General features: G+C 40.4%; 1 protein-coding gene and 1 long non-coding RNA gene across 6 annotated transcripts; one reads left to right on the forward strand and one right to left on the reverse strand.

The window, feature by feature from the left end:
- Nucleotides 1–473: 473 nt before the first annotated feature.
- Nucleotides 474–27,995, reverse strand: PLAA (phospholipase A2 activating protein). Of its 3 annotated transcripts, XM_037902074.1 has the most exons (15): nt 27,342–27,476; nt 26,119–26,183; nt 22,170–22,363; nt 19,760–19,860; nt 19,543–19,663; nt 19,039–19,206; nt 17,666–17,801; nt 16,985–17,226; nt 16,116–16,273; nt 14,888–15,107; nt 13,238–13,306; nt 12,379–12,453; nt 11,249–11,350; nt 7,403–7,567; nt 474–1,237 (listed from the first exon to the last, which is right to left on the reverse strand). In XM_037902074.1, the coding sequence occupies exons 3-15, from the start codon at nt 22,339–22,341 to the stop codon at nt 672–674; spliced, it is 2,295 nt and encodes a 764-aa protein (XP_037758002.1). In that variant the 5' UTR covers nt 22,342–22,363; nt 26,119–26,183; nt 27,342–27,476; the 3' UTR covers nt 474–671. The 3 variants fall into 3 exon arrangements, with proteins under 3 accessions (XP_037758002.1, XP_007065495.4, XP_037758001.2); XM_007065433.4 differs by lacking the exon at nt 26,119–26,183 and having other exon boundaries at nt 16,985–17,154; nt 27,342–27,995; XM_037902073.2 differs by lacking the exon at nt 26,119–26,183 and having other exon boundaries at nt 27,342–27,859.
- On the forward strand, nt 13,166–17,255 carry LOC119566581. Of its 3 annotated transcripts, none has more exons than XR_005225824.2 (2): nt 13,166–15,632; nt 15,689–17,255. It is a non-coding gene; the product is annotated as an uncharacterized LOC119566581 (long non-coding RNA). The 3 variants fall into 3 exon arrangements; XR_006290927.1 differs by having other exon boundaries at nt 15,105–15,640; XR_006290926.1 differs by having other exon boundaries at nt 15,105–15,624.
- Nucleotides 27,996–28,000: the final 5 nt, after the last annotated feature.

The raw sequence follows: 28,000 nt of genomic DNA on the forward strand, positions 1-28,000 counted from the left end.
CTCATCGGGGTTGATGTGCTGCAGCTTTTAACCATGTACAGCAAAACCATATTCAACAGTTTAAAGAAGTGAAGAAAACTACAAGGGAAATTTAAGGGAGGTAGAATGTAATTAAAGTTAATCTTAGGATTCTGGCCAAGTTCAGACCTCAACTTTTACAAGTACCATCGAATCTTTAACAGTCACATTTGATCAGAATCTTAGTTTTGTGTCTGCTGGCGAACAGCACCACCAACAGGCACAATGCTTCCCAGCATCATGCTGACGTATTATTTTCAGTGCTGATTCTAAAGAGACTGACACGTACTGAATCAACAACTTCCTTTGTTTCCTTGTTTTTTTTCCCCTCCTATGTTTCCTTCCAAGTACAGACCTGGTTTGACCCTGTTTAGCCTGACATATTTAATGAGCTCATCACTCAAGACAGTATAGTTCATACCAGCGTCTCATGTATCCCAGACAGTAAAACATAATTTACAATCAGTGCAAAAGTTTATTAGGTTGTTCCACTCATGACAAGTTAGATCTTCATCAAATTTGAAATTCTCCCACAGTATTTTTTCAGTTATATTCAGTCATGTAAAATATGAAAGGAAAAAAACAAAAAAACAAACAAAAAAACCCCCAACATTATTTCGCTACATTCCTAGGTGCCCAAGTGCTAAAAAAAGTTACAGCAGATTAAGGACAAACCTACAGCATTTGCTTACTTTAGCTGGTTCTGATACAGAGGCATATTTTTTAATTTGAGAGTCAACTCCTAGAGACTTGGCTAATTGCACAGCATTTGTATCGTCACTGATTAATGTCCCAAGAGCCACAAGCAGTCTAAAAATGGCTTCAAGGTCTTGAACAACTTCTATGACTGTGCTGATTACTGACAAACACTGAGCTTTTCCCTCAATGTTATTAACTTTATGTAACCAAACAGCATAGTTCAACGTCAACGTGGCCAGCGCGATGTGAATGTTCTTATTGCTGCCCAATTTCAGTTCTATTGCATGTGACATTATTGTGTCCCTCTGTGACATCATGAGCCTCTGGCCTGCCTGGCTGACAAAACAATTGCAAAGAGTTCTAAGTGCCAGTAACTGGTTTGCCTGTTTTCCGTTACGGCTCAGAAATTTTAGGAGATGGCTGCTGAATCGTATGCTATCCTTTTCACTGCAGAAATTCTCATTCACGCTGGGATGCCTGATAGACAATCGAAGAATGTCTAATGCTGGAAAGACAATATCTAAGAGACAAGAAAAATATTTTAATGCATTACAAACAATGCAATATCTGTGTAAGAACTCTGGAGAGCTTTCCTTATATGTGCAGATCTTTACTCCTGCTTTTGAAAGGAGTACTACTATACAAAGGAACATACAGAGAACAATTAAGATTCAGATAGATCACAACTGCCTAATCCACAAGTACTCAAATATTCAGAAATTCGTATCAAAACGAAAATTGTGTACCCAGCCCCAATTGTACAAAAAGTTTCAGATGTCTACCAGAGAAACTTTACTGCCATGGGTATTAACTTCAGAGACAGTCACAGTGCTTCCAAGATACTAGTAAACTATCATGTCCAAAGAATTCAGTCTGACAACACTGAAAAGACAGATACTTCTTGTAACACAGCTGTTTCACAGGTGTTGTCAACTTTTTTCAATGTAGCCCACATCTAAATAGCAAGCATATCATGGGCAACCTCCCATTCCAGATCTCATAACGGTCTTTGTGACTACTACAGCAACTGTTTACATGGAAAAGGAAAATATGTAGTGTATTTTCAGCTGCCCACACTATGTGTTTTATCCAATTTGAAAAAAAATGGAAAGGATGCCATCAGCTTGAATCCTAGTTTGTATTTCTAAAGTAAGCTTAAAATATGAATAGTTTCATGTACTACACCTGCCTCCTAGCTCACATACAAATATCTGTGCTATAGAACCACTTGAAAACAAAAAACAGCAGACATTGAACAAGGGAAACTGACAATACTGAAACAGACTATATACAAATATACAACTTTAAAAGGAGATTTTTTCCACCCTTGTAAGCTGTAAGGATAATCTTGGGTGTTATTTGTAACAGTTGGTGAAAGATTTCAGGCAGAAATTTGATTTTTAAGTTGGCAGAGTCCCTTTAATTGTGCTGTCAACTACAGATCTCCATTTTAATTTCCCCAAACCATCTACTCTGTTCCTTTTCCTCTCCTGTACATGCTTTCCTGCCCCCAAATCTCCTCCACTCCCCCAGACACACTCCCCTGCACCCCCACTTCCCTGAACAAGATGTCTAAGGTATTAAGAAGTCCAGGCAGTTAATTTCCTGGATATGCTGCCCAATTCCATCTTCCCCTGGACATTCTTCCCTGTCTGGTGGCTGACAGCTCCAGTCCCACTGATGGATCCTGTTTTTCCTTTTTAGCAGCAGGGCTTTTTTACCATCAGCTGCACCTGGTCCTCCTCTTCACATGCACCTGTTTTTACAGGCATCCAGGCTCTTTGGAATGAAGAGACTGTACACCCGTAAAAGCACCAGAAACATGTAGGTGTCAGCACTGGTCTACAGAGATGTGGGAGACTGTAGTATGGTTCACTGCTATGTACAAAAATCCATATTAAATCTCTTAAATGTGATTTGTTTAAAAAAGTTAGTTTTCTACTTAAAATGTCACATTAGCATTAGTTTGATATAAGGTTAATTTTAAATTCAGTTTCCTCCGAGTTCAGCAGACACAGTGCACCCAATTGATTTACACAGGCTATAAATCTCAACCTGACTAAAGAGCCACCGTCCGCTATGGTGAGTGCTGCATTGGGGGGCTGTGTTGTGAGTTGGTGTGGTGAATATCCAAGTGTCTGTCTGCTGTGACCAATTTGTTTGGCTGGTGCTAGTTGCAGGCACTGTTTGACCGTGTGGTTGGTTGTTTGAAAAGTGTGAATTGGGAGTCCTTTGTTCCAGGTGGGCCTTGAGTGGTTGATTGGAGGGACGGTTTTGAGCCAGGGCAACTGCTTTGAGCCAGCAGCCTTATAAAAAAAAGCAAACAATTTTGAACCGAATGAGCTGCGAACGGAGAAGCAAACAGGCAGTTTGCCTGTGGAGATTTCCCACAGGGCTTTTGCCTTTCAGGCTTCTGTGAGCAGTAAATACAACATCTGAAGAGGCTCTTAGAAGGAAGACAATATGGATAGTGAGCGATCAGCTGTTGTGACTGGCACAGGATGTGCCATGTTTGTCTTTCTCACAGAGGATAGAAACGACTTCTGTACAAGTGCAAGCTGGTCTCCACATTGGAAGAGAAGATTAAAGGACTAGAGACGCAAGTATCAACCCTGTGTTGCATCAGAGAAAATGAAGACTTTCTGGATAGAAGTCAGTGTTTGGTACTGCAGGCACAGCATGCTGAAGAATCAGAGGGAAGTGCAGAACATGGAAGAAAATTGGCAGCATGTGACCTCCAGAAGAAGAAAGAGGAGAACCCACGTACCCCCAATGCAGATAGAAGAAAGAAACTGTTTTCAGGCTCTCTGAACAGGTACTACTGCAGAGAATGGTTTGGAAGAGTCATCTGAGGGAAGGGATCAGGAGACCCCATCGACCGGAAAGCATGGGTTGCATTGTCCTAAGGAGGGGGGGGGTGGTCGGGGACTCCCTCCTAAGGGGGAATGGAGTTATCCATCTTCCGTCCAGACCAGGAAACTCAAGAAGTGTGCTGCTTGCCTGGAGCTAGAATTCAGGATGTGACGGAGCGTCTGCCAAGACTGATCAAGTACTTGGACCACTACCCTTTACTACTTCTCCACGCGGGTGCCAATGATACTGCCAAGAATGACCTTGAGCGGGTCACTGCAGATTATGTGGCTCTAGGAAGAAGGATAAAGGAGTTTGAGGTGCAAGTCGTGTTCTTGTTTATCCTCCCTGTTGAAGGAAAAGCCCAGGTAGGGACCATCGTAGAAGTAAATGCGTGGTTACGCAGGTGGTGTCGGAAAGAGGGCTTTGGATTCTTTGACCATGGAATGTTGTTCCGGGAAGGATTACTAGGAAGAGATGGGATCCACCTAACGAAGAGAGGGAAGACCATATTTGCAGGCAGGCTTGCTAATCTAGTGAGGAGGGCTTTAAACTAGGTTTGCCAGGGGATGGAGACCTAAGCCCCGAGGTAAGTGGGATACCGGGAGGAAACACAAGGAGGAGGGTGCAACAGGGAAGGCCTCCTGAGTCACACTGAGAAAGTAGGGCAATCGGCAAGTTATCCTATGTGCCGGTACACGAACGCAAGAAGCCTGGGAAACAAGCAGGAAGAATTGGAAGTTCTGGCACAGCCAAGGAACTATGATGTGATTGGAATAACAGAGACTTGGTGGGGTAACTCACATGACTGCAGCACTGTCATGGATGGGTATAAATTGTTCAGGAAAGACAGGCAGGGGAGAAAAGGTGGAGGAATTGCACTGTATGTAAAAGAGCAGTATGATTGCTCAGAGCTCCTGTATGAAACTGGAGAAAAGTCTGTTGAGAGTCTCTGGGTTAAGTTTATAGGTGAGAGCAACAAGGGTGATGTTGTGGTGGGTGTCTGCTATAGACCACCAGACCAGGAGGATGAGCTCGATGAGGCTTTCTTCGGACAACTAACAGAAGTTTCCAGATCACAGGCCCTGGTTCTCCTGGGGGACTTCAATAACCCTGACATCTGCTGGGAGAGCAATACAGCAGTGCACAGACAATCCAGGAAGTTTTTGGAGAGTGTTGGGGACAACTTCCTGGGGCAAGTGCTGGAGGAACCAACTAGGGCCCGTGCTCCTCTTGATCTGCTGCTCACAAACAGGGAAGAATTGGTAGAGGAAGTACAAGTGGGTGGCAACCTGGGCAGCAGTGATCATAAGATGGTCGACTTCAGGACTCTGACAAAAGGAAGAAAGGAGAGCAGCAGAATACAGACCCTGGACTTCAGAAAAGCAGACTGACTCCCTCAGGGAAATGATGGGCAGGATCCCCTGGGAGGCTAATATGAGGGGGAAAAGCAGTCCAGGACAGCTGGCTGTATTTTAAAGAAGCCTTATTGAGGGCACAGGAACAAACAATCCCGATGTGCAGAAAGAATAGCAAATATGGCGGGTGACTAGCCTGTCTTAACAGAAAAATTTTCTGTGAGCTTCAGCACAAAAAGGAAGCTTACAAGAAGTGGAAACTTGGACAGATGATTAGGGAGAAGTATAAAAATATTGCTCGAGCATGCAGGGGTGTAATCAGGAAGGCCAAAGCACAATTGGAGTTGCAGCTAGCAAGGGATGTGAAGGGTAACAAGAAAGGTTTCTATAGGCATATTAGCAACAAGAAGGTGATCAGGGAAAGCATGGGACCTTTACTGAATGGGGGAGGCAACCTAGCGACAGAGGATGTGGAAAAAGCTGAAGTACTCAATGTTTCCTGCCTTAGTCTTCAGACAAGGTCCGCTCCCAAACTGCTGTACTGGGAAGGAGGTGAGCAGCGCTCAGTGGTGAAAGAACAGGTTAAGGACTATTTAGAAAAGCTGGACATGCACAAGTCTATGGGGCTGGATGCAATGCATCCGAGGGTGCTGAGGGAGTTGGATGATGTGATTGCAGAGCCATTGGCCATTATCTCTGAAAACTCGTGGTGATCAGGGGAGGTCCCAGACAATTGGAAAAAGGCAAATATAGTGCCCATCTTTAAAAAAGGGAAGGAGAATCTGGGGAAACTACAGCCTCACCTCAGTCACCAGAAAAATCATGGAGCAGGTCCTCAAGGAATCCATTTTGAAGCACTTGGAGGAGATGAAGGTGATCAGGAACAGTCAACATGGATTCACCAAGGGCAAGTCATCCCTGACCAACCTGATTGCCTTCTATGATGAGATAACTGGCTCTGTGGATATGGGAAAAGCAGTGGACGTGATATACCTTGATTTTAGTAAAGCTTCTGATATAGTCTCCCACAGTATTCTTGCCAGCAAGTTAAAGTATGGATTGGATGAATGGACTAAGGTGGATAGAAAGCTGGCTAGATTGTTGGGCTCAACGGCTTGATGTCTAGTTGGCAGCCAGTATCAAGCAGAGTGCCCCAGGGGTCGAACCTGCGTCCGGTTTTGTTCAACATCTTCATTAATGATCTGGATGATGGGATGGATTGCACCTTCAGCAAGTTCATGGAATACACTAAACTTGGGGGAGACGTAGATATGCTGGAGGGTAGGGATAGGGTCCAGAGTGACCTAGACAAATTGGAGGATTGGGCAAAAGAAATCTGATGAGGTTCCACACGGACAAGTGCAGAGTCCTGCACTTATGACGGAAGAATGCCATGCACCACTACAAGCGGCAGTTCTGCAGAAAAGGACCTGGGGATTACAGGGGACAAGAAGCTGGATATGAGTCAACAGTGTATCCTTGTTGCCAAGAAGGCTAACAGCATATTGGGCTGCCTTAGTAGGAGTACTGCCAGCAGATCGAGGGAAGTGATTATTCCCCTCTATTCGGCACTGGTGAGGCCACATCTGGAGTATTGCGTACAGTTTTGGGCCCCCCCAACCACAGAAAGTATGTGGATAAATTGAAGAGAGCCCAGTGGAGGGCAATGAAAATGATTAGGTGGCTGGGGCATATGACTTATGAGGAGAGGCTGAGGGAACTGGGCTTATTTAGTCTGCAGAAGAGAAGAGTGAGGGGGGATTAGATAGCAGCTTTCAACTACCTAAAGGGGGGGGTTCCAAAGAGGATGGAGCTGTTCTCAGTAGTAGCAGATGACAGAACAAGGAGCAATGGTCTCAAATTGCAGTGGGGGAGACCTAGGTTGGATATTAGGAAAAAATGTATTTCACTAGGAGGGTGGTAAAGCACAGAAATGGGTTACCTAGGGAGGTGGAATCTCCATCCTTAGAGATTTTTAAGGCCCAGTTTGACAAAGCCCTGTCTGGGATGATTTAGTTGGGGTTGTTCCTGCTTGGAGCAGGGGGTTGGAATAGATGACCTCCTGAGGTCTCTTCCAACCCTAATCTTCTATGATTTCCCAGCTGTAGGCAGAATACAACTGAAATACTTCAAAACTCAAGTACTGGTACACCTAATCGCTTCCAGTTGGGCCAGTTTCAGCTTAGTCCAATGAGCTCCTGAGAGGATGCATTCCGTGAAGTTTTGGAGGTTTACAGAGTAGCTTTTGAACATCTGGGTTTAAACAATGGCAGAACAACATGCTTTTAAGAGAAACAATCATGGAAAAATCTAAGGCACCATAATACAAAGTTAATTACTTTCCTTCCTCAAATAACTATGGATGAATATTTTGAGGGAACAGATACATTGTGGAGGTACAACTCAAAGGAAGGGATAGATGAAGAGGAGCTTCCCAATTATCTCCTGCCCATCCATATAATGTGTTTATTTCATACCTTCTGGCCAGTTAATTGCTTTCCATAAAGTTTGAAGTTGTTGTGCTGTTGGTGTTTCTGCAGAGGTATTACATGTTACAAAGAGTAATTTTTCTAGGAGTATCAGATCATCTTCAGTTAGCTTTTGTTCTTCAGGTGTGCTTCCATTAAGTTCCTTTAGTTTGCCTGTGCAACCAAAAAACCCCAAAAGGTTAGTCTGTGCCAGTAGATTTTCACCACCTGAAATACTTACAAAGCACTTTCCAGAGAATCTTAAAGCATTTTAGAAACATCGAGCCCCCTACTATTTTCACAACTTTTCTTCTGTAGATTTTTTGCACAGAAATTATTTTGCTTGACTTCACAACCTTTCAAATTCAGTTTTTCACAAATGGCTATTTTTCACAATCATCATTTCCAAGATCACCCAGCAAGTCAGCAGCAAAGCTGAGGTACAATCCCAAAATTTAGATCCTTGATTCCCTGCTCTAGCCACAATATTCCATGAATAACATTATCTCTGGCATAATCTTGTCCCAGAGAAGTCTGGACTTCCTAAGCTTAAGTTATAAAAATACATCAATAATATTAGTTCATACTTTATCATTTTGAATTTCTCATTAAGAGACTTGATATTAGACTCAAGAATGTTCAAGAAAGAGCTGGTTACAGAAGTACATAACACTATCTGCTTTTGAAAATTTGCAGCGAAGTGTTTTAAATAGGGGGGAGAGATTTTGAACTCATATCTATGATACTGAAACATGTCAGCTGACAGTGGTAAAGGACCATATCACCACAAATTAGTTTTGAGTGTTTATAGCTGTATTTTTTCCCCCTTATCTTTTGATCATCAGGGTAGGTAAAGTATGGGAAGGCTGGGTAATTCAAAGTTAAACTGAGTCAAGATGTGCTCAGAAACGATTGAAATCATCTTAATATGCATACTTCCTTGTTAAGTGCCATGGAACATGTAATCACCTTATCATTCAAAAAAACCTTTGAAACTAAAATTAGTTTCAACTATGCTAATTTAAGAACAAAATGTTTATAATATATATATAATATATTCCAAAATTTTACAGCTTGCCACAAAGTTTGATTCACTGATGCACATACGCCTTCTAAAGGTCACAAATTCCAGTTCTACAGAAAGTTAGAAGCAGGAGTACCACTTCAACTACCTCTACCCTTTCTTGTCAAATTTATAGAGGACAATCAATGGGAAGTCCTGGAAGGACTAGTTGAGAGTCTTTCTTGAGGAACAAACAAACAAACAAACAAACAAAAAAAACTACACTAAATTTGTAGTTGGGGGCTCTAGCTCCCGAGTTCCATACTGTTATTGTTTGAACAACTCACTCACACAGGGCTAGTAGGAAAAACTTTCCTGGGTGAGCGATATCAACGTTTGCAGAATCTACGCTTTCATTAAAAAAAAAAAAATTCTAGCCCTTGTGGTTGCAAATTTCAGTTCTCACAGCTATTACTGGAAACCCTATGGGCAGCAATTAAACTGGCAAAAATTAGTCAGTTTCATTCTCCATCATATAGGGAAAATCTAGGAGTAACAGCAGAGGCAGGACTGGAGCTATTTACTAGAGAGTACTCCCCACAAATGAAGGCATGGGATTAGCAGAGACCACCACTATACTCAAGCAACCCGCAGCTTATAGAGTTTGAGGAAGAATGTTCTCTCTCTACCATTGGTGTGTGAAGTAGTGGTGTGGGGGGTACTGCAGCACCCCCAGGTTTTATGTAGGGCTGCTGGCCCCGCGCCCCAGCCACTGGTTCTGTGCATAAAACTGGGGGTGTTTCCCCTGCCTATGCCCTGCTCCTGGTCCTCCGCCTGCACTCTGCTCCCTAACCCCTCATCTCACCTGGGGCTCAGGTCCTAGCTGCCAGCCCCAACCCTGCTCCCAGGCCTCCACTCCCGGGGCTCTACTCCTGAGGCCCCCGTGACCCCACACCCAACCAGCGCTCTGCGCTTGGCCCTGCACATGGAGTCCTGGCTGTCGGACCCTGCCCAGGGCTCCGCTCCTGGCCCCATGCCCACCCCCAGCTGTGGCCTCGGCCCCTTTACCCCGTCTGGGTTCCCTGCTCCCAGAGACACAGCCCTGCTCCCAGCCTCAGGGTGGGACGGGGGGGCAGACAGGGGTAAGGGGCTGGCTTTCAGTACCCCCACTACTAAAAATGTTCCAGCGCCACTGCTCTCTACCCTCTAGCAGTCTGGGTCTGGAGTTCACACTGATCAGATATTTTCTTGTACTCAGTACAAAATATAGAACCCCAGGAGGTGGTCAAAGGACAGCACCCTGGTAGTAATCCCACCACTCTTCATTTTCCAAGCAGCTGGGGTAAGGTTACAGGCATGTTAGCCCTGGACAGTGGGACACTTTATTTTAGTTCAGTCCTCTGGCTATTGGGTATTTGGTACATTTTCAAGCCCCATAAGGTGGGAAGATGGGGAGAGGGTGATTGTAAAATCTCTCCTTCCCACCCACATTTATGCATCATTTCACTTTCATAAACTCTTTAGGGTAGGACTATGTCATCCCATAAATGTGTATAGCACCTCTCTCATTTTGAGTTACTATCATATCAAGTATAGTTTTATAGGACTCCCTAGGTACAGAAAATACAGGCAAAAAAAGAAGGGAAGAGATTTTGGGGACAGATGAGACAGAAAACATAGGGGAGGAAATGAACTAGCAAACGATAAAGGGGGAGGGAGGGTCAAGGGAGAGTAAGAAAAGTAAAGTGACAGTGAAAACAAACACTATGATCTACTACAGCAAAGAGAGAGTGGAGTCAAGGCAGAAAAGGAAAAGTCTAACAAAAGCAAGGTACATTTAAATGAATTCAATAGAAAGTTTATTCACTGTAAATTACAATTAAATACTTTACACCAGTTGTTCTCAACCGGGGTCTAAGGCCCCCTGGGGGGCCGTGAGCATGTTTCAGAGGGTCCTCCAAGTAGGGCCAGTGTTAGATTTGCTGGGGCCCCTGGCAGAAAACGGAAGCCCCACCACATGGGACTGAAGCCTGGAGCCCTGCCACCTGGGGTGAAGCCAAAGCCTGAGCAACTTAGCTTTGTGGGGGCCCCTGTGGCATTGGGCCATGCAACTGCCATGCTTGCTACTCCCTAATTCTGGCCCTGGCTTTTATATTCAGAAAACCAGTTGTTGTGGCACAGGTGAGCTGCGGAGTTTTTAATAGCATGTTGGGGGGCCTCAGAAAGAAAAAGGTTGAGTACTCCTGGTGTATATGACTGTTTTACTTCATGGGTTACACAGGATGTCAGGCTAGATGAGAAGAATGTCCCCTTTGGACTTGGTCTAGGAAAGTGCAGGGGACATGACTGTGTAACACAGCACGGAGGACATGACTACCCAGCATACTGGGTGAATTTTTCGAGCCCTGGCTATACATTCCAAATCAAAGGATGTCCTCCTGAAGCCAGCAAGGGCTGGGAGCATCGTGGAGTTTTATTGCAACAGGGGGAGCAAGACTTGTATCACTCAGATTCACCAACTCAGTGCGCAAAATCCCCAAGAAGAGCAAGAATAGGCATGCAAGACTTGTATTACAGGGAGAACAAAGTATATATTTTATATAAAAGAAAAATTAGTCCCTTGTGAAATTCAGTCTAGACTCCCAATTCCCCCTGGTCTGGATTTTCAAATACCCTTCCATATTGTAGGTCTGGCTGGAGCTGTGACAAAGATATCCATTGTGCAGGACTAGAAGGTTGGAGAGGTGGTAAAAATAATGTAGCTTCTTGGAGAGGTTGAGAAAGAGTGGAGAATTAGTTTAACCAAAATTAGATTTAAGAATTTTAAAAAAACCACACACACAAAAACTCACCCAATATTTGTGTGGGGTTGGCCTGGTCAAAAGTGACAGCTTCCTTCTTTGGAAAATAAATATTTTCAGCTTTAGCATCGGTTGCTTGATAAGCACCTCTTCCTACACAAGGTAAAGATGATATTAGAAATTCAACAGAGAATAGTGTTTGATAACAAGTAGTAACTTCTATATTTGTTGCTCCTGCAATTTGTCAATAGTTTTGCCATTAGTGCTTACAATAGTTACAAACCCAAAAGGCCATAATTATAAACATAATTAATTCATAATTGGATTTTTTCCAAATGCTTTCCTACACAATAGCAAGTGCATAACTAGGATTTCACTGTAATCCAAACAAACATCATTCAGTTCACAAACTTTTCATTGGTTCAAATATTCCAAGATCAGAAGGGATAATCGTGAACATCTAGTCTGACTTCCTATGTATTACAAGCCACATATCTCCCCCAAAATAATACTTAGAATTGGAGAGTAGATACCATATTTGACACACAAAGTATGGACAGTCCACATTTTAATAAAAAAAACAAAACACCCCTTTATCTTCACGGTGTCATATTCACAATAAAGAGGCTAATGTAAGGTGGTCTGCATGGGCTACACCTACATTATTTGGAATTGAAGTCTGAGAGATTTCTTTGGAAAGGCAATTTCCCCTATCTTAGCAATGAATTATCAGATTTGATCTGTTACCTGTGATCTATTTGCTAGAATTACATCTGAAAAGAATCAACTCACTTAGTAGAATTCACTTAGCCATTTAAAACTGACTATACCCATTTCTCTGGTTGGTACCACGGACACCATCTGTATGAGCGGAAACCTATTTAACATACTAAGAGAGAGAGTCACCCTTATATTCCTTTAAGGGGCAGATTAAACACCACATACTTTGATGTTTCACTGTACCATTCCCACTGGAGCACAGAATAGAGGAATACAAAAGATGAAAAATGTCTTCCATTTTTCCAATCATTTCAAAGGGTGAACAGGCTTCCTTTTACTACAGCTTTGAAAACAATTGAATTTAATATAAAAATCTCATCAAGCATAATCTTATAATGTTAAAAGAGAAACTGAAGTGAAAGATAAGCATAACCAATTTATTTGCAAGATGAAGTCCTTACCAGTAAATGGATCAACTACTCCACTTAAAGGAGCTAACACATTTGATGCAGAACCAGGGACATAGCGACCAGCACCTAAAAGATGGCAATTGAGGGATTACATTAATGTATACCACTCCAAGGCAGTAAAAATATAACTAGTTTTTTCCGTTATTGATGAAATTATATCACACAGTCACAATATCTGTATACCCCTTAAAGTAAAAATGTTATTTTTAATTAAATAAAAAAAGTTATCCTCAGCATTTCACGCAGTTTGAGGATTGTGCTACACTGTGTTATGTTAGCTATGTCCTGTTTCTTCTAGCACAAAACTAGAAATTAAAAAATACAAGCCAAACGGATCCTTCTCAAGTGCCAAGTGATTGTCTTATCCCCACACCAACAGTTGTGGTCACAATCCTGCTAATCTGAAAGTGTTCTATACTATTACATTAAGACAGGTCACTCAGATAAAACCAGAGTAGTAAGAAGATACTGAAGTGTAAAATTCTACAGAAAAAACCCAACTCCTAGTTGGCCAAGTGACTTAACAAAAGTTTAGCAAGTATGAGGGTTAAGCACCTTGTTTCCTCTGCAACTGGAGTGGTGGAACATTGTAGAGGACAAACTGAACTGTGTGAGGTGGAGGAGGGAGCCTCATATCACTTCTCCTCACAGTGGATTATCACAGCAGAGAGTCATTCTGGTCAATCTGAGTCAAGAGGAGTCAATCTGATCAAGATTGTGGCCCCCAAAATGAAGGGATGGGTGGAAATTTACTGCTCTTTGTTGGCCATTGGTTGGGCCTAAATAGGATAAAACCCCACTTTTTGATGCCTGCCAGAGGCATTAGAACAAAAATCAAGTTATGTAATACCTGTGAATGGATCTGGTGCAGGTACAGCATTGGACCCAGATGAAGAGCCTGGAACATAGCGACCACTGCCTGTGAAGTAGTAAGAAAAGGAAAGCCAGTTTATTCTCTTATGTTGACGATAATTTCTACTGAAACCCATTAGTCTCTGCACTGGTCACTCTTCAGATAGCAAAGTGGCTCAAAATGAGGCTGAATTCAGTTTGTGCCTTAATAACCCTTAACTGTGGGATGATAAAGATGTTTTGCAGGGGGTTTTTGTTTCTAAAGAAAATTAGACACACACACACTTTCTAGTTATCTAGCCAAGACAACTGAGCACTTTTTTTTTTTCCCCATTTAAAAAAGGTGTACATTTCTACACGTTTGTTGTGACCTTCAGCTTCCTAGCAAATTGCCAAATCAACCATCTATGTTGCAAAATTAGGGCACTCTTGGGTTAAAATCATTCCATTTAGACTGAGATTTACCAGATTTGTAATGTATGTCCAAAAGGAAGATATTAAAAGTCTTGCATACAAAATTATGTCTGTTCATTGAATTTGACTACTCTCAAGAAATCAGCTCCACACATTTAAAAAAAGACAAAAAGGTTAAAAATGTATTTTATTTTTAAAATAACATTTTAAAAAAGTTTCCTTGCTACTACTACCCCTTATTAAAAATCAATAAATTCCCACCATGTATGCATTTTACTTGTTGTTCTTCAATGGGATTGGAAAATACACATACTAGTCTATCCTATTTAGGTTCTTACACCTTGTTCATTACCATCTGAGTACTTTCTAGACTTTCAAAAGACAAACTGGGTGAGGTAATGTCTTTTATTAGACTGACTTAGTGCTTACAGAGAGCTTCTCTTCAGGTCTAAGTAAACAGAAACACTAATATCTGTCAAGTGGGGTTTCTCTCCAACCCCAAGGAATGAACTGCATGTGTATGTTCTTATTAGTTATTTCAACAGTTTATGAAAATCAGATGCAACTGGATTATGAACTAGCAAAATGCTGAATACATTGCAAGGGAATGTTTCAATCTCAGTAGAACTTGTAACTGAAATATAAAAGTCTTAAAGTATTTCTATTCAGACTAGAGATTTTTTTTGTTTTTAAAACACTAAGCAAAAAACAATTGTACTACGATCCCTGAGTTTTTAAATTTAAGGCAAAAAAAAAGGTTATGCTGCTTTGAAAAGCTGTGTTCCTATTACGGATTATAAAAAGAAAATTAAAGAGTAAATGGAGTAATTTTTTGTTGAAGATTCAATTTAACAAAAAAAAATGCAAACCCAACACAGCAGTTAAACTAGTAACAATTAAACAAAATATAGAGGAAGTCAATTCAAGTACAGAAGCTAGATCAGGCAAAGCCCCACGGTAAATCAGTGTCTTGCTATGCAAGTACTGGATATTGAATTTGGAAGCTTAGTGGGCTCATATTTGCATGGTAATATACAGAATGCTTTCCCAGCATTCTGCTAAACTGATGTCCCATATTTGTGACCATGCCAACTATATAAAAATATGTTGTACGCTGCAGACAGAAAAGAACATGCACCTTATAGTTTGCAGTTTTAATTCAGAAAGATATTAACCTCTGAAATCTTAAAGTGTCCACCAGTGATAGTTACCTGTAAGGATTTTTTCCTTTTACCTGTAAAGGGATCTGAAAATCCAGTGTCTGTATTCCCCAGCGTTTGCCCTTTGGTGTTGTCTATAATAAACTTGGCCACCTGATCCAGAAACATGGCATTTAGATCATTCTTCTGCAGGAAATTGTATGCAGTCAGCCAGGGATCATCACTGATGTTATATGGCAATTTGTAGGAAGGCCCATTTTCATTCACATCAATAGTGAAAACATAATCATATTCCTTTAAGTGGAAATAAAAATGGAAATAAGTCAAAAAGGTGTCAACATCTTTATCTACAGATACATCAAATGTGGACTGTAAGAACAGTACAGGTAAATGATGCCAGACTAAGATTTCTGGTTTTGAGAACATGAATATCCTTGTTATCAGACTTCATTAAAAAGTAAAATATAGTACTCTCCTATGCTGACTGTTTGTCTAAATATTTTATTTTAGAAAATACTGGACAGAGTTAAAAAACAAGCGTGGGCTAGATTAGTAAATTTTACCATGAATGGAAGCTACCGTTTCCCTTAGAGTGCAGAGCTGTTCCTTTTGAAAAGGGCAAAGAATAGGAAAACTGAAATCACACTTGTGTGTGTGGCTTTTAGAGACAAACTAATACTAAAAATAATTAAGCAGACACATCACATCAATTCTTGTGAACAAGTCTGGCCATCTACAGAATCTGTAGAGGTTAGAATAGATCAGAGGCACTATAAAATGCAGTCTCGAATGTATGTATGTATGTATGTATGTATGTATGTATGTATGTATGTATGTATGTATGTATGTATGTATGTATGTATGTATGTATGTAGCATGACAAACTAGTGACCTTTTCAGACATACAACTACAACTCTCATTGAAGTCAATAGAAATTGCAGGTACTGAAAAGCAAGCCACAAGATAATCAAAATCTAATGAGACATTAGCAATAAGCAATAAGTGAATAAGAACTCAATCCCGAATAGTAAATTAAATACTGTCTAGAGTGTATGTAGTTTTCCACATTAGCTAGTTTGCTCCAGCAAATGCATTTCAGAAATATTAAGGTACATACTATAGGCAACTACAGTATTTAACAGTTCTGCTTCTAAATAAGAGATGTTTGTTAGACCTAGTATCTATAATGAAGTAATGACAAGTACCCAACTTATTTTAAAAAGTTTATTGCAAACAATGACTGGAGTAATGAAGAGTTACTAGAACATCAATACGATGATCTAAGAAAAAACTTTACATACCTTTCCTTCAAATAAAACCCTTCCAGATGATTGCTGTGTGGCTCCAGACGAGCCAACCACTTCACCAATCTTGATCCACCTCCCTTCGCTAACACTCCACTGGTAGGCTTCAACTTTCCCATTATCTTTAATTAGTCGTGTCTGCCCCTCTCTTGTTCCTTGAAATAATTAAAAAAAAAAAAAAAAGACACTATATAGCTAGAGAGAAATAAGATAGTGAAGCAGCTTCCAATAAGAAATAATGTTTCCAAGTACACAAACCTTCAAATTTGGCACAGGTTTTGCTTTCTGACTGGAAAAAAAACCAAAACCATCTTTCTGCTTAAGAGCTATCCAAATTATCACTGCTTCCTTTCATTTCACTTGGCTCCATTCTTTTCTTATGGAGATCCTCATTCTGAATTAAGTAAATTTACGATAAAATTTTGATGCAATTAAGACAGTTTTATTTCAACATTCATGGGTTTGAAAGGGTTAAGTTTGTTTTGTAACTATTTTTTTCTTTTTTAGGAAAACAATGCCACATCAAGTTGTCCCTTACTGAGTCACATTGCTAAACAAAAACTGCTGCACTGGTGCATACTAAAGCTATTAAAGGCTCATCATAAATGTAATCTGTTCTATTTCTAGGAAGAGATAGAAGAATATCAATTAAACCCTCAGAAACAAAATATTTTATTAGAGGCATAACAGAGCCTCCATAATACCAGTGAACACAGAAGAATGAAATTAATTTTTTTGTTAAAGAACACAATTTAAGTGATCATCAAAGCCTTCTCCATCTCCAGGAGAGATTAAGCTCCTTATAATACAAAACCAAGGTTTATTGTTTGTTTGTCTTTTAATGCAATAGAAACTGAAGAATTTACCAGGTTCTTTCAGATGTTCTCTTCCAGGAAGATCATCAGCATTAATGTCTCCCAAATCACTAGTTTTAGGGTCAATAGTTGCTTGGGAAAGTTCATTTTCGAAAGCTTGAATCTCCTCAGCACTCGCTGTCCGCTCCAAAGACTCTGTAAATACTCTGATAATCCCATCGCTGAATGCGGAGAAATACAACATATTTAAAAATGTAATCTCCATCATCTGATATGTCAAAGTGGTTATGTTCCTGGTATGGAATAAAGTTATTTCTAATATGAATTTATGTCATTTGTTAATTCTAATAGGCTAAAAATCAGTATCTGCTATACAAAAGATTCGGTTCTCATGCTGGCGTTCTATCACAAAGAAATAAGCAGACAAAGAGTAGAGGTGCCTTGAGGCAGAATACTTCTATCAAATGGACTTTGGTACAGAGTAACTGCTAGCCTATCCATGGTACTGAACTTTAAAAACCAGCCACATTTCCAAGGCACCATTTCTTCTGACATTCTCAGAATAGTATAAGTGTTCTACTGAAACGAATATAAAACTTCCTCCAAAATAAGAAATGTTATCCTGGAGCAAGGCACTTCTCCCACACACAATGATGCATATAATCAGTTTGACAAAGTGCTTTGCAAATGTAGCTCACTACATATTATACAGACAGAGTGAAGTCTGGATACCTTGTGCCAACCACGATGTCACCATTGTCTAACACACAGCAGCTCCAAACAGACTGAGCTGGAAGTCTGATTATCTGAGCACATTCCCCTCGTTTCCAGATCCTAAGTGACCTGTCCTCTCCAGTGGTTACAAAATCTGGGGAAAAAAAAAACAAAACAAAAAATGAATATATAGAAGTTTAATATAACAAACAAAGATAAAAAGGTACAAAGTACCTTCCCGCAGGTAAACACTTAATTAAATACTTCTTGCATCTCCTTAAAGAGGTCTACAGGGAAAGCAGGGTAAAACAGTCATTACTCATTCTTCTTTCTGAAAAAAGTGCTCAAGTGTGTAAACTGGTGGGCTGATCCACTAGCCGGCGAAGGTGAAATTATGCTCTAAACAGCACAGTTCCAGTTTCCTTCTCAGGGGTTTATTAACAAAGCTTAAAAAGCCAAAACAATATCACCATCATCAGGTCATTGTCTTCCCCCTGGGTCTGCAAGACTTCACTCTTCACAGCCCTCCCTAGTGGAGGCTTTCTGCCAGCTGGCTCCTGCCCCTACAGGTGTCCCCTTTGAAGGCCTTACAGGTGCAAGAAAAAAAAAAGTCTCCTTCTAGGTTCTTCCCAAACCCTGGGCCTCTCCCATCTGCCCATGAGGCAGGAAACCTCATATGCTATTTTCTGTTGAGCACAGGAGAAACATGCAACCTGCTACTACAGCTGTCAGTTTTAAAGAGTACAAGTACTGTAACAAGTGCACTGAGACATATGCATGCACCCCCGAGGCCCTGTGCTCTGTTATGGTGCTTTACTTTTCACCAAGTGTACAAACATATTCTATACATCATAGAAAGATCTTATGATTAACACACAAACCTGAGAATCAACTTCTTCTGTGACCTTGGGCAAGTAACAGTCCTGAGCCTTTGTTTTCACATCTAACTCTCTGACATGTAGTGAAGATTACATAATTAACATTTGTAGCATGCTCTGAGATCCTTCTGCAGAAGTTGCTACAGGAATATTAAGTATTGTCTCTAAGGCTATTGCTATGTACAAGTATCATTTTTGCACTATGCTAGGGTACCGATAGGCAGATGGCAACCCGGGCTGAATTCCTGGCCCTGTTGAAGTCAATGGGAGTTCTGCCATTGACTTCAGTGGGCCAGGATTTCACCCGATTCCCAGGACCTTTCGGATCATACCTATTTTCTGAGCAATTTTGAACCCAGATGTTTAAGAACATTTCTCCTCCAGTGACATGTTAATTGTCCAAACAGAAAAATACAGAAAATATAATCAGAGTTCTTTCATCAGCATTCTATAATGGTACCAGAACTACCATTCATTTTGAAAAGCTATTTTACTTTGGAAGTAAAGTCTTACCTTTACAATGAGGGAAGACAGATATGCTGTATATATAATTTGTATGTCCGTAATAAATTTGAAGACACTCGCCCGAGATCTGCCACCTTCGAATACTGGCATCATTAGCACAGGAAAGAAATTCTGTGTCACTTAAAATTGCTAAACCTCTCACACAATCTTCGTGTCCTTTATAAAGGAAAGAAAAAGGTTTTATGAACAACCAAATATTGCTTTCAGCAGCAGCAGCTTAACATACCAATATCTTATTTTGCAATTTCTTTATCCTAGAAACCGATGTTTAATAACGATCCAGCTTTAAAAAAAATTCCTTTGCTTAGCACTTTCTGAAAATCAGGCCTCTTTAATGTGTCTCAAGTTGGGTACCCAAAAATCACTAGCCACTTTTCAAAAATCTTGGTCTAAATATTAAGTTACTTGAATCCATGAAATTTTCACAAACAGGAAGTTGATTCATAAAGATGTCAAATTAGAAAATACTCTCCATTTTACCCAAACGCTTACCAGTGAATGTTCTCTCGCATCTGCCTGCTTTCCATAGCTTAATAGTTTTGTCAGCTGAACCAGTCAACATTAATCCCTGTTCAGGCAATATCTTCACTGCCCATACTGCAGCTGTGTGACCCTGTGAACAAGAACAGTGTTAGAATAGCTAGAAAACAACTGATTTTACAAAGCTGTTCAATTATTCATTTGATATACTCATGAAGAACTACTATACCTGCAATGTCATCATGCATTTGTCATTCAACCAGACTTTAGCTGTGGTATCCCATGAGCCACTAAGCAATGTGCCGAATTTCCCAGATGAAAGGCTGCAAACTGGAACAAATAGTCAAATCAGCATTCCTATCTTCTGCCCCTTTCTTATTCCAGTAACATATGGAAGGAGATTTTTCTTATGTTAGCAGCATATATTCATGGAATGCAATTTTTTTTAAAGTTGTTTCCAGGGCAAGCCCTTGGGCCTTTCCTCTTCTACTCTGGAAAGGGAATTTAGCATACTTGCAGTCAAAGTGCTAACTAGAACTTAATGCTTCAGAGGACATCTCTGTAACACAGAGGACCACTGGAGCCGGCTGGCAAACGGTTCACTGTTCTGTAACAGCAACTTCTAGCAGGCCGGACTAACTCACTACACCTAGCACACAGCTTTCATGGTATTTATCCATAAATGTCATGTAAGAGCTTAAATGAAAAACATCATGCTGATTATTAACATCATTGTGAAATATATGTATAATGAAAACATGTTCCTAAAGTCTGAATCTAGACAGGGCTCACGAACAGGTTTCTGCCAGACAGACAAAGGATGTATATTCACCTGTCTCGGTTCACACATAAGTTAAGCATGTAAGCCGATACAATTTACATATGAAGTCAACTGGGAGGCAATGAGACTGAACCATAGCAGGTTGTCCTGTTTCTGAAGGCAGCCAATGAACTTTGGGGAACATAAGGAGAAAACAAAAAAAGACACCCCTTTAACCTGCACCTAGGAAGTAAACGAACAACGCATTTACATTCATGAAAACGGGATCCCAACCAGACTTGGTTGGAGACGCTGCAAAAAGGACATTTATTTATTTTGGGGAAGGAAGGGGAGGAGGAGAAGAGATAAATTGGCTCTAGACAGGAGATTAGTCTGTTAAGTTTAGCCTCTAGAAAGCATGTATTGACTTGGTTTTATATGTAACCCTTCTGGTTTCATTATCCTTACTCACTAAAGTAGAGCCTCAGCATTATGAACACCTCGAGAATGGAGGTTGTTCGTAACTCTGAACAAAACGTTATGGTTGTTCTTTTCAAAAGTTTACAATTCAACATTGACTTAATACAGCTTTGAAACTTTACTATGCAGAAGAAAAATGCTGCTCCCCCCCCTTTTTTTTTAGTAGTTTACATTTAACATATTACTGTACTATATTTTTTTTTGTCTCTGCTGCTGCCTGATTGTGTACTTCCAGTTCCAAATGAGGTGTGTGATTACCTGGTCAGTTCGTAACTCTGAGTTTCTACTGTACATCTTAAATCTTGATTTTTGATAATAAACTTATGATAGTTTTCACAATAAGTAGACCTTAGTGCTATGGTATTGTACAAGGAACTGATCCCAAATTGAATCATTCAAGCTGATGTGTCTACTGTACCCTTGGGGACAGCATACCTGGTATTACCATGAGTGGATAAGGGGCTGAACACAACAGGGGAACGCTTCAGAGACTCTTGGGTCTGAGTATACCTATTGTTAACTTCCAAGGCAACATAAGGGTTGGTATAGCCCAGAAATTGATTGGGTAACTAACAAACTGGAGGTGTCTGGGGGCTGACTCCCAATTAAGCACAAATAAGTCTGTCTCACGCTGGAGGCAGGGGGGATAACAAGGTGACTCTCAGTGTACGTCTACACTGCAGCAAAACATGCCTGGCTGGCACTGTGAGGGGGTGGGTCCCCAAGCGTCTGAAATTTTATAGCCCTGCAGCCTGAACCCTTCAAGCCCAAATCAGCTAACACAGGTCAGCCACGGACATGAGGGTATGTCTACACTGCAACGTAAGTCCAGGGTTTGAACTCAGGCTCAAGCCCAATCCCCCTTCCACCAAACACAAAATCACTCTAAGCCAGGGTTTGGACCCAGGAATCAAGCCCTATTGCTTTGCAGTGTAGACACATCCCCATTTGGACTCATGCTCTGGGAGTCTGTCAAAAGTATTCCACAATCCCAGGGCCAACTTTATTTGTCCCCTGGACAGTCAAGTTTGGAGCAGATCTCATGGTTTTTTGAACAGTTTGTAAAGTCCCAAGTGGAGCCCTAATTCAGTACTGAGGCACCTACGTGGTACCACAACACAAATATTATTAATCCACATAAGTAATTATACATTATGATAGCTGTGCCTTGCTCTGCTGAAAACATGAGTTACTGTGACTAGTTTACAGAGAATCTGAATTATACAAAACCTGCTGATAGCCATATTTGGAAGTAATTCACGATGGAAAAATACTAAAGAATTCTAAGTCTTAGAAAAGCTACATTTTATGAGCCATATTTTATTTTAACCAAGTTAAAGACAATTTGCATTAGTTCCAGCTTTCACAAGGGGAATTACAAAACAAGACCTATACTTACCTGTATTTTTGTGACCCTTAAGGACATAGAGCGGAGCTGTGTTGTCCAGGGTGAAGATGCAAATATTATGGTCATTGCCACCTGTTGCAATTAGCCCACGAGGATAGTTGTCACTTGAAGGTATGATGCATACACAAGATACAAAATTGGAGTGGCCACGCATACTATGCATTTCAGTAAACCCCCTGTTAGGACTAAACAGATAAACAGATCAATAAATTTACATTTACCGAATCATAAAAGAAAACATACCCACATCAATTTAAGCTACAGAATGCACTTTATATTCAAAAACTCTTGGACTGATATATATTAACAATAGGCTGAGTCTTAAACAGAAAGAAAAACAGAGCCTTGAAAAAAAAAAAATACAGTTTTCAAATTTTGCAGTACGGTAAGCAATATTTAAACCTGGCCATTTAGTTACTAATAACCTAAAGGAGTCAAGAAGTAAAGCCACTACTTATAATAATATTTACACGTAGGATAGGAGGATTTTTCTGGATAAAGATTTTTGAGTGTCAAGTACCGGTCTTTTACTGAATCCCATGCCCTTTTTAAAGAGTACTGACAAGCGTTTGCAAAAGTAGAATAAAAAACACTAATAGCTACAGAAATTGAGCATAATAATAAATTCAGAAATAAAGTTAGCTTGATAATCATATTTCTTAAAATCTTACTGATTGCCACTTCGTACTGACAAATGTTTAGAAGTTCTCTCCAAAATCAACAGATTTTTTCTTCCATTCTATTTCTTTGCTTCGCTTACTAATATTTAATACTTAAGGCTCATGCTGCAAATGGGCATTTTACTACTTTCCAATAATTTGTGTTTTCCTTCCTACACATGCAGTTAGTTTTTTAATATGCATTTTGTAATAGCCCCTTAATTTTATTTTACATTAATTTCCTTTATTACAGTCAGAGAGTGGGTTGAAATTGTTTCCATAACCCATCTGGTTAGGTTTAATAATAATATAGGCTTCCTGAGACAAGACTAAGAACAGCAAATCTTTGATGTAATAATATATCTATCAAATAATACAATATAATATTTTAATCTAGTATCTAAAACACCTTGTGATCACAAGTCAAGATTTCTGCAATGCATGTACACAAAGGGGTAAAGTTAACGTGCAACTGACCTTAATTTCAGTGCTGAACCATACAACTTTGATGTTGCATTAATAGTTCTGTTTTGAATTCAAGTTTTTTTGTTTTGTTTTAAGGAAAAGATCATTCTTCAATAACTAAGAAGACACCAATCGGCAAATTATTTATGCTTGTGTCATTAGAAGACATGCGCCAGCTGGCGAAAGGCTGTGTTATCACTACAAACTAAGGCCCCCAATCCCGTAATTGCCTGTGCATGGGCAACAACCCTCCCCTCTTTTGTTCCTTCCTCCCTCCCCAATGTGAAGTACAAGTGGCTTCAATGGGGGACTGCCTGCAAAAATTCTTTTGCTGAATCAAGGCCTAAGTAGGCACTTCTATACTCATGCTCAAGCATGATTAGGTATATACCTTTATAAGCATGTATGAGCAAAGGTGAGGGCGTGAGAACTGTACAATTTTCATAACCTGAAGAGCTAATGAACAGATTTTTGAAGTTTTGAACATTTACAGGGTTGCAATTGTAAGCATCTCAACTTACAAAGTGCCTGTTGTTATACTGTTTTTTTTCCACATTCTGATCTTGGATTTTTCACAGCTACACCATAAATGGACAAAAATCATTTACTTTGAAATACTCATATTTTAAAGAGAACGTCAACTAAAAATCACACTTCTATCTAAAGGTTTTTTGTTTCGTTTTTTTAAAACTTATAAGACACACCTCATATTAAAATAAATTAGAGATTCGAGAATATTTCTATTTTTTGGTTTGTTTACATAATACTTGACGGCTCTCTGTACACAGTTTCAAGGCTTCCTCCGAACAGTCAGTCTAGTTGAGAGAAAAAGCCATTAAAAATATAAAAATCTGGCAACCTACAGAAGTTGGCACGTACTGAACCTGAAACAATTTTAAATTAGCTTTTCAGGTACTGTATGCAGCTGTGTGTCTACCTCCTTGAATGTCTCAGATGCACAGGAGTCAGTGAAAATGTTATTTAACCCCACATTCCAAAGGTTTTCTTGTAAAAATCATGATCTTCCCCCCACCCCTTCCTTCAGCTTCTCAAGTGCTACATGTAGGTTGAAGTCACAATACAAACAATAGTGGAAGTCACAATAGTCAGCTAAAACCTCTCCTCCACCAAAAAGTAGAAGAACAAAGGGCTACAGCTAAAATTTTGTATATGATAGCTTACTCATTGATTCCTTTCTGCTGTATCCCTATAATTTCCTAAAGTGGACATATTGCTATTACCCACATTGTGATCACTAACATAGTGGTGGAGAACTAGAAAGAAGAACAAACATGATAAAAGGGATAGATGTTCGCCATGCTCTCTCTCTTCCACCTCCATCAACAGACACCACCACCAAGCAACTGAAGTGCTGATCAAAGGGGAGAGCCTGGCTGAAGGGCAACCAGCCAGCCTGTTGTGAGAAGCATCTAAGTTTGTAAGGGCATTGAAAGTGTTAAGATCAGCTTAGAATGCTTTTTGCTCAGGATGAATAAAAATCAATGATTTAAAAAAAAAAATTGGATTGTTTTTATTTAAATCGAATTTTTTTGATAGATGTTTTTTCCCTCAAAAAGCATTTTATCTAAAGATAGTTTTAATTAAGATACATTATAGCTCAAAGAGATCTCATCATGGAATAGGGATTATAAATTCTAATTCTATAGTATGAGACAATAGTGTCATGTACTGTTTAAAAAAAACTTTTGTAAAAGAATTCCAATAGTTCATGAATTAGGGTCCCAATTTTATGGGGTTCCACAGGCTTCTGTATAGATTATTTAGGTTAATCTTTCTATCTACCCAACGGGACTTAGTGCTCAGTCTAGAAGATACCATCAGGGATGCTTAGTTTTGCATCAATCTCAAACTGGATTTTTGTCTCCCGAGGTAACATGCTTGTTAACAGCAAAAGTGTTTTTAAATAAATATATAGAGATGAGAAATAACAGACCTCAACTCTATTGTCCCTCTGCAATTTTGTGCACACAGAGTCAATCTCTTACCTCTCTTTAAGAGTGCAAAGTTTCAAAAAGCTCAATGAATAAAAGATTGTTGGGGGTGGAATAGATCTGGACAAGGAGAAGAAGGCTGGAGATAAATGTGAGAAGCAAGGGACATATGCTTGTTTTGTTAAAATATTGTATGGTTTGCTGTTGAAGAAAAAAATCCAGAATACTTAATGTTGTTGTTTTAGTTAAAAAAAAAAAAAAAAACAATTTAAATGTTTGTCTGGTGATGTTCTCCTCCTAATACAGCCTGGAAAGAAAATCCTCCAAATATTAATGATTAACCTGTTGAATTGGAGATAGTTCACCTCCCAATGACTTCATAAATATCTGCTTCAATTATCTTTGGTAAATGAAATAACCAAACACTCATTCGTTTTCTGATATAGCTGTAAAACTAATCTGAAAAGTTTTCAAAATAAATCACTGTTTAAAAATGTATATAGTGTGTACCTTCTAAAAATGAAACCTACATCTATCTCTGAGTTGTGAAGAATACGTATTAATGTTGTAACCAACAAGAATGCCCTTTTATGTAGAAAACCATGATTAAATCGAGTCTTGCTGACTAGTGATTTAAATCATGATTAAATCAAATCCACCCTAGTTTTGCTTTTATCTCATTTGACCAAATCGGACTTGTGCTTTGATTTATAATCACTTAACTACAAAAGATTTTATTCTAAAAAATTGTATAGAAAGAGCGGTCTCATTAATTTGGAAGAGAGGACAAATCCCTCCTTTGTGATAAAGTTGTTAGGAAATGTTAAGAGTCTATCCCTCTACACTTTCCCTCACCCAACTCACAGTTTTATATGACAGCCTCCGGGCAAAATATTCAGACAAACTTGACAATTGCTTCTTTTTCCACTCTGTTAGAAAAGAAAGTGCATACCCACTAAATCAAGGATATGGGTCACAATGTTAAGCTGTGCACATAGTAGGAAACAGGTTTTGCTGATGCCCCAAGTATACACTACATAGCAGTACATCTACTGATTATAACAAAGGATTGTGAATCAGCTCTCAGTTTCAATTCCTGACTCGCTCTCAGTTTCAATTAAATGACTCACACTGTGACCCTGGCACGTCTACTTAGAAACAAAATTGTAGAGTTGTTTGTAACTCCTAAGATTTTTATAACTGAAAGCCGTCAACAAAAAAATCTCTCTCTTTTTCAGTTTGTTTTGTGCATTGGACTGTACTTTGTGTATAAACAGTGTCAGCGCATACCATATCTGTGTATTCAGTTTCTACCTTGCTGAAGAGACCATTGTGAACATTAAACGAAGCACAAATACCCGTTTAAAAGACCTGTGAAAAGAATTTTTAAAATGTAGAACATTCTGATCTGTCAAAAACTTGAATGACTTTATTTTTAAAAACTAAGTTTACAGTAGCACTTTAATCTCTTATTGCTTCAGTCATCCCATCTATAAACAGGATTCACACATTTATAGGAGGGATGAGAAAAATGTAGCATCCGTAAAGCACTGAGCTAGTGAGATAAAATGAGCTCAAAGAGCATTCTTCCCTGAATTCCCCAAAAAGTAGACACAAGGACTACACTTTATGATCACTCACAGAGCAGCCAGCTATCAAGTTGGAACAGACTCTGCACAAAAAGCCCTGATAAAGAGCCACCACAAGTCTGCTCACTCCACAGACCTCGGTGTCGTTATTAAATTGAGAGATTCTCAAGGTGTTTAGAGAAAGCCAATGAGCGCAAGCCAATAAGGCTGTAATCCACTTTTAAACAGACACACACACACACATATATTTAGCAGCTAAGGCCAGCCACAGGAAGAGCAGGGAGATTATACTCCTTTGCACTAAGATTCTGAACGCTGAAGGCCAATTTCAGCTGTGAGACACGTACCCACAGCAAGGAGCCAGGGAAGAGTTTAGCGCCTAGAGCCCAGAAGGAAAGATCAGAGCTAGCTCCGGCAGAGAGCGGAGCGCAGCAGTTGCCCGGTCGCGCCACATACCCCCGAAGAGCCCGGTCCCGGCCCGGTCTCTTCAGCACTCACCAGTCAGGGGCCCACAGCCGGGCGGTTCGGTCCCGGGACACCGACACGAAGCCTCCCGGCGGGAACAGGCCATGACTCAGACCCCGCACGTCCAGCTCGTGTCCCACCACGGAGCAGCGGAGCCGGTAAGTGCCGCCCGCGCTCGCCATGGCCGCGGCTCTCCCTACAGCTGGAAATCTCGCCTCAGCCCGGGAAAGCCGGCGGGCAGTGGAGGTACGGGACAGAGAGACCCTGACACAGCAACAACAGCCCTTCCCTGCGCCGGAAACCGTCATCAACCAGTGCCGGACCTCCGCCCCCAGAAGGCGGGGAGACTCCATATCCCAGCATGCGGAGGGCCAGGTGGAGCGGAAAGACCAGGTCGGAGATGGCGCGATGTATGCTGGGAGTTGTAGTCTCTGTAGCGCACAGCCGTTAAAAGATGGCGCATTGCATGCTGGGATGGGTAGGCCCTTAGTACAGCCAGTGCGGGGAGCTTTGCAAGTTGGGACTCGCAAATTGCAATGTCCGAATGTCCTTTCCCAGCGCCTCTCTGTGTGGAGGTTCCCATAGGCCTTTCCCCCTCTCCCTTTATTGGGGGGTAAACTGTGTATTCTTAGCGGGGGCGGGACTCGAGGTCTCGCTCCTGGCTGCGGGAGGCGGCGGGATTTCAGATTCTC

Source organism: Chelonia mydas, chromosome 5 (assembly GCF_015237465.2).
Source record: "Chelonia mydas isolate rCheMyd1 chromosome 5, rCheMyd1.pri.v2, whole genome shotgun sequence".
NCBI classification, from domain to species: Eukaryota; Metazoa; Chordata; order Testudines; family Cheloniidae; genus Chelonia; species Chelonia mydas.

Excerpts from the sequence above, each read along its gene's own strand:
- PLAA (XM_037902073.2), bottom strand. The coding sequence starts at position 27,661 with ATGGAGTCTCCCCGCCTTCTGGGGGCGGAGGTCCGGCACTGGTTGATG. Across the intron at positions 19,664-19,759 it reads AATGCATGATGACATTGCAG|GGTCACACAGCTGCAGTATG; the intron begins GTATAGTAGTTC and ends TCTTGTTCACAG. Across the intron at positions 17,227-17,665 it reads GACATCGTGGTTGGCACAAG|GAACATAACCACTTTGACAT; the intron begins GTATCCAGACTT and ends ATTCCATACCAG.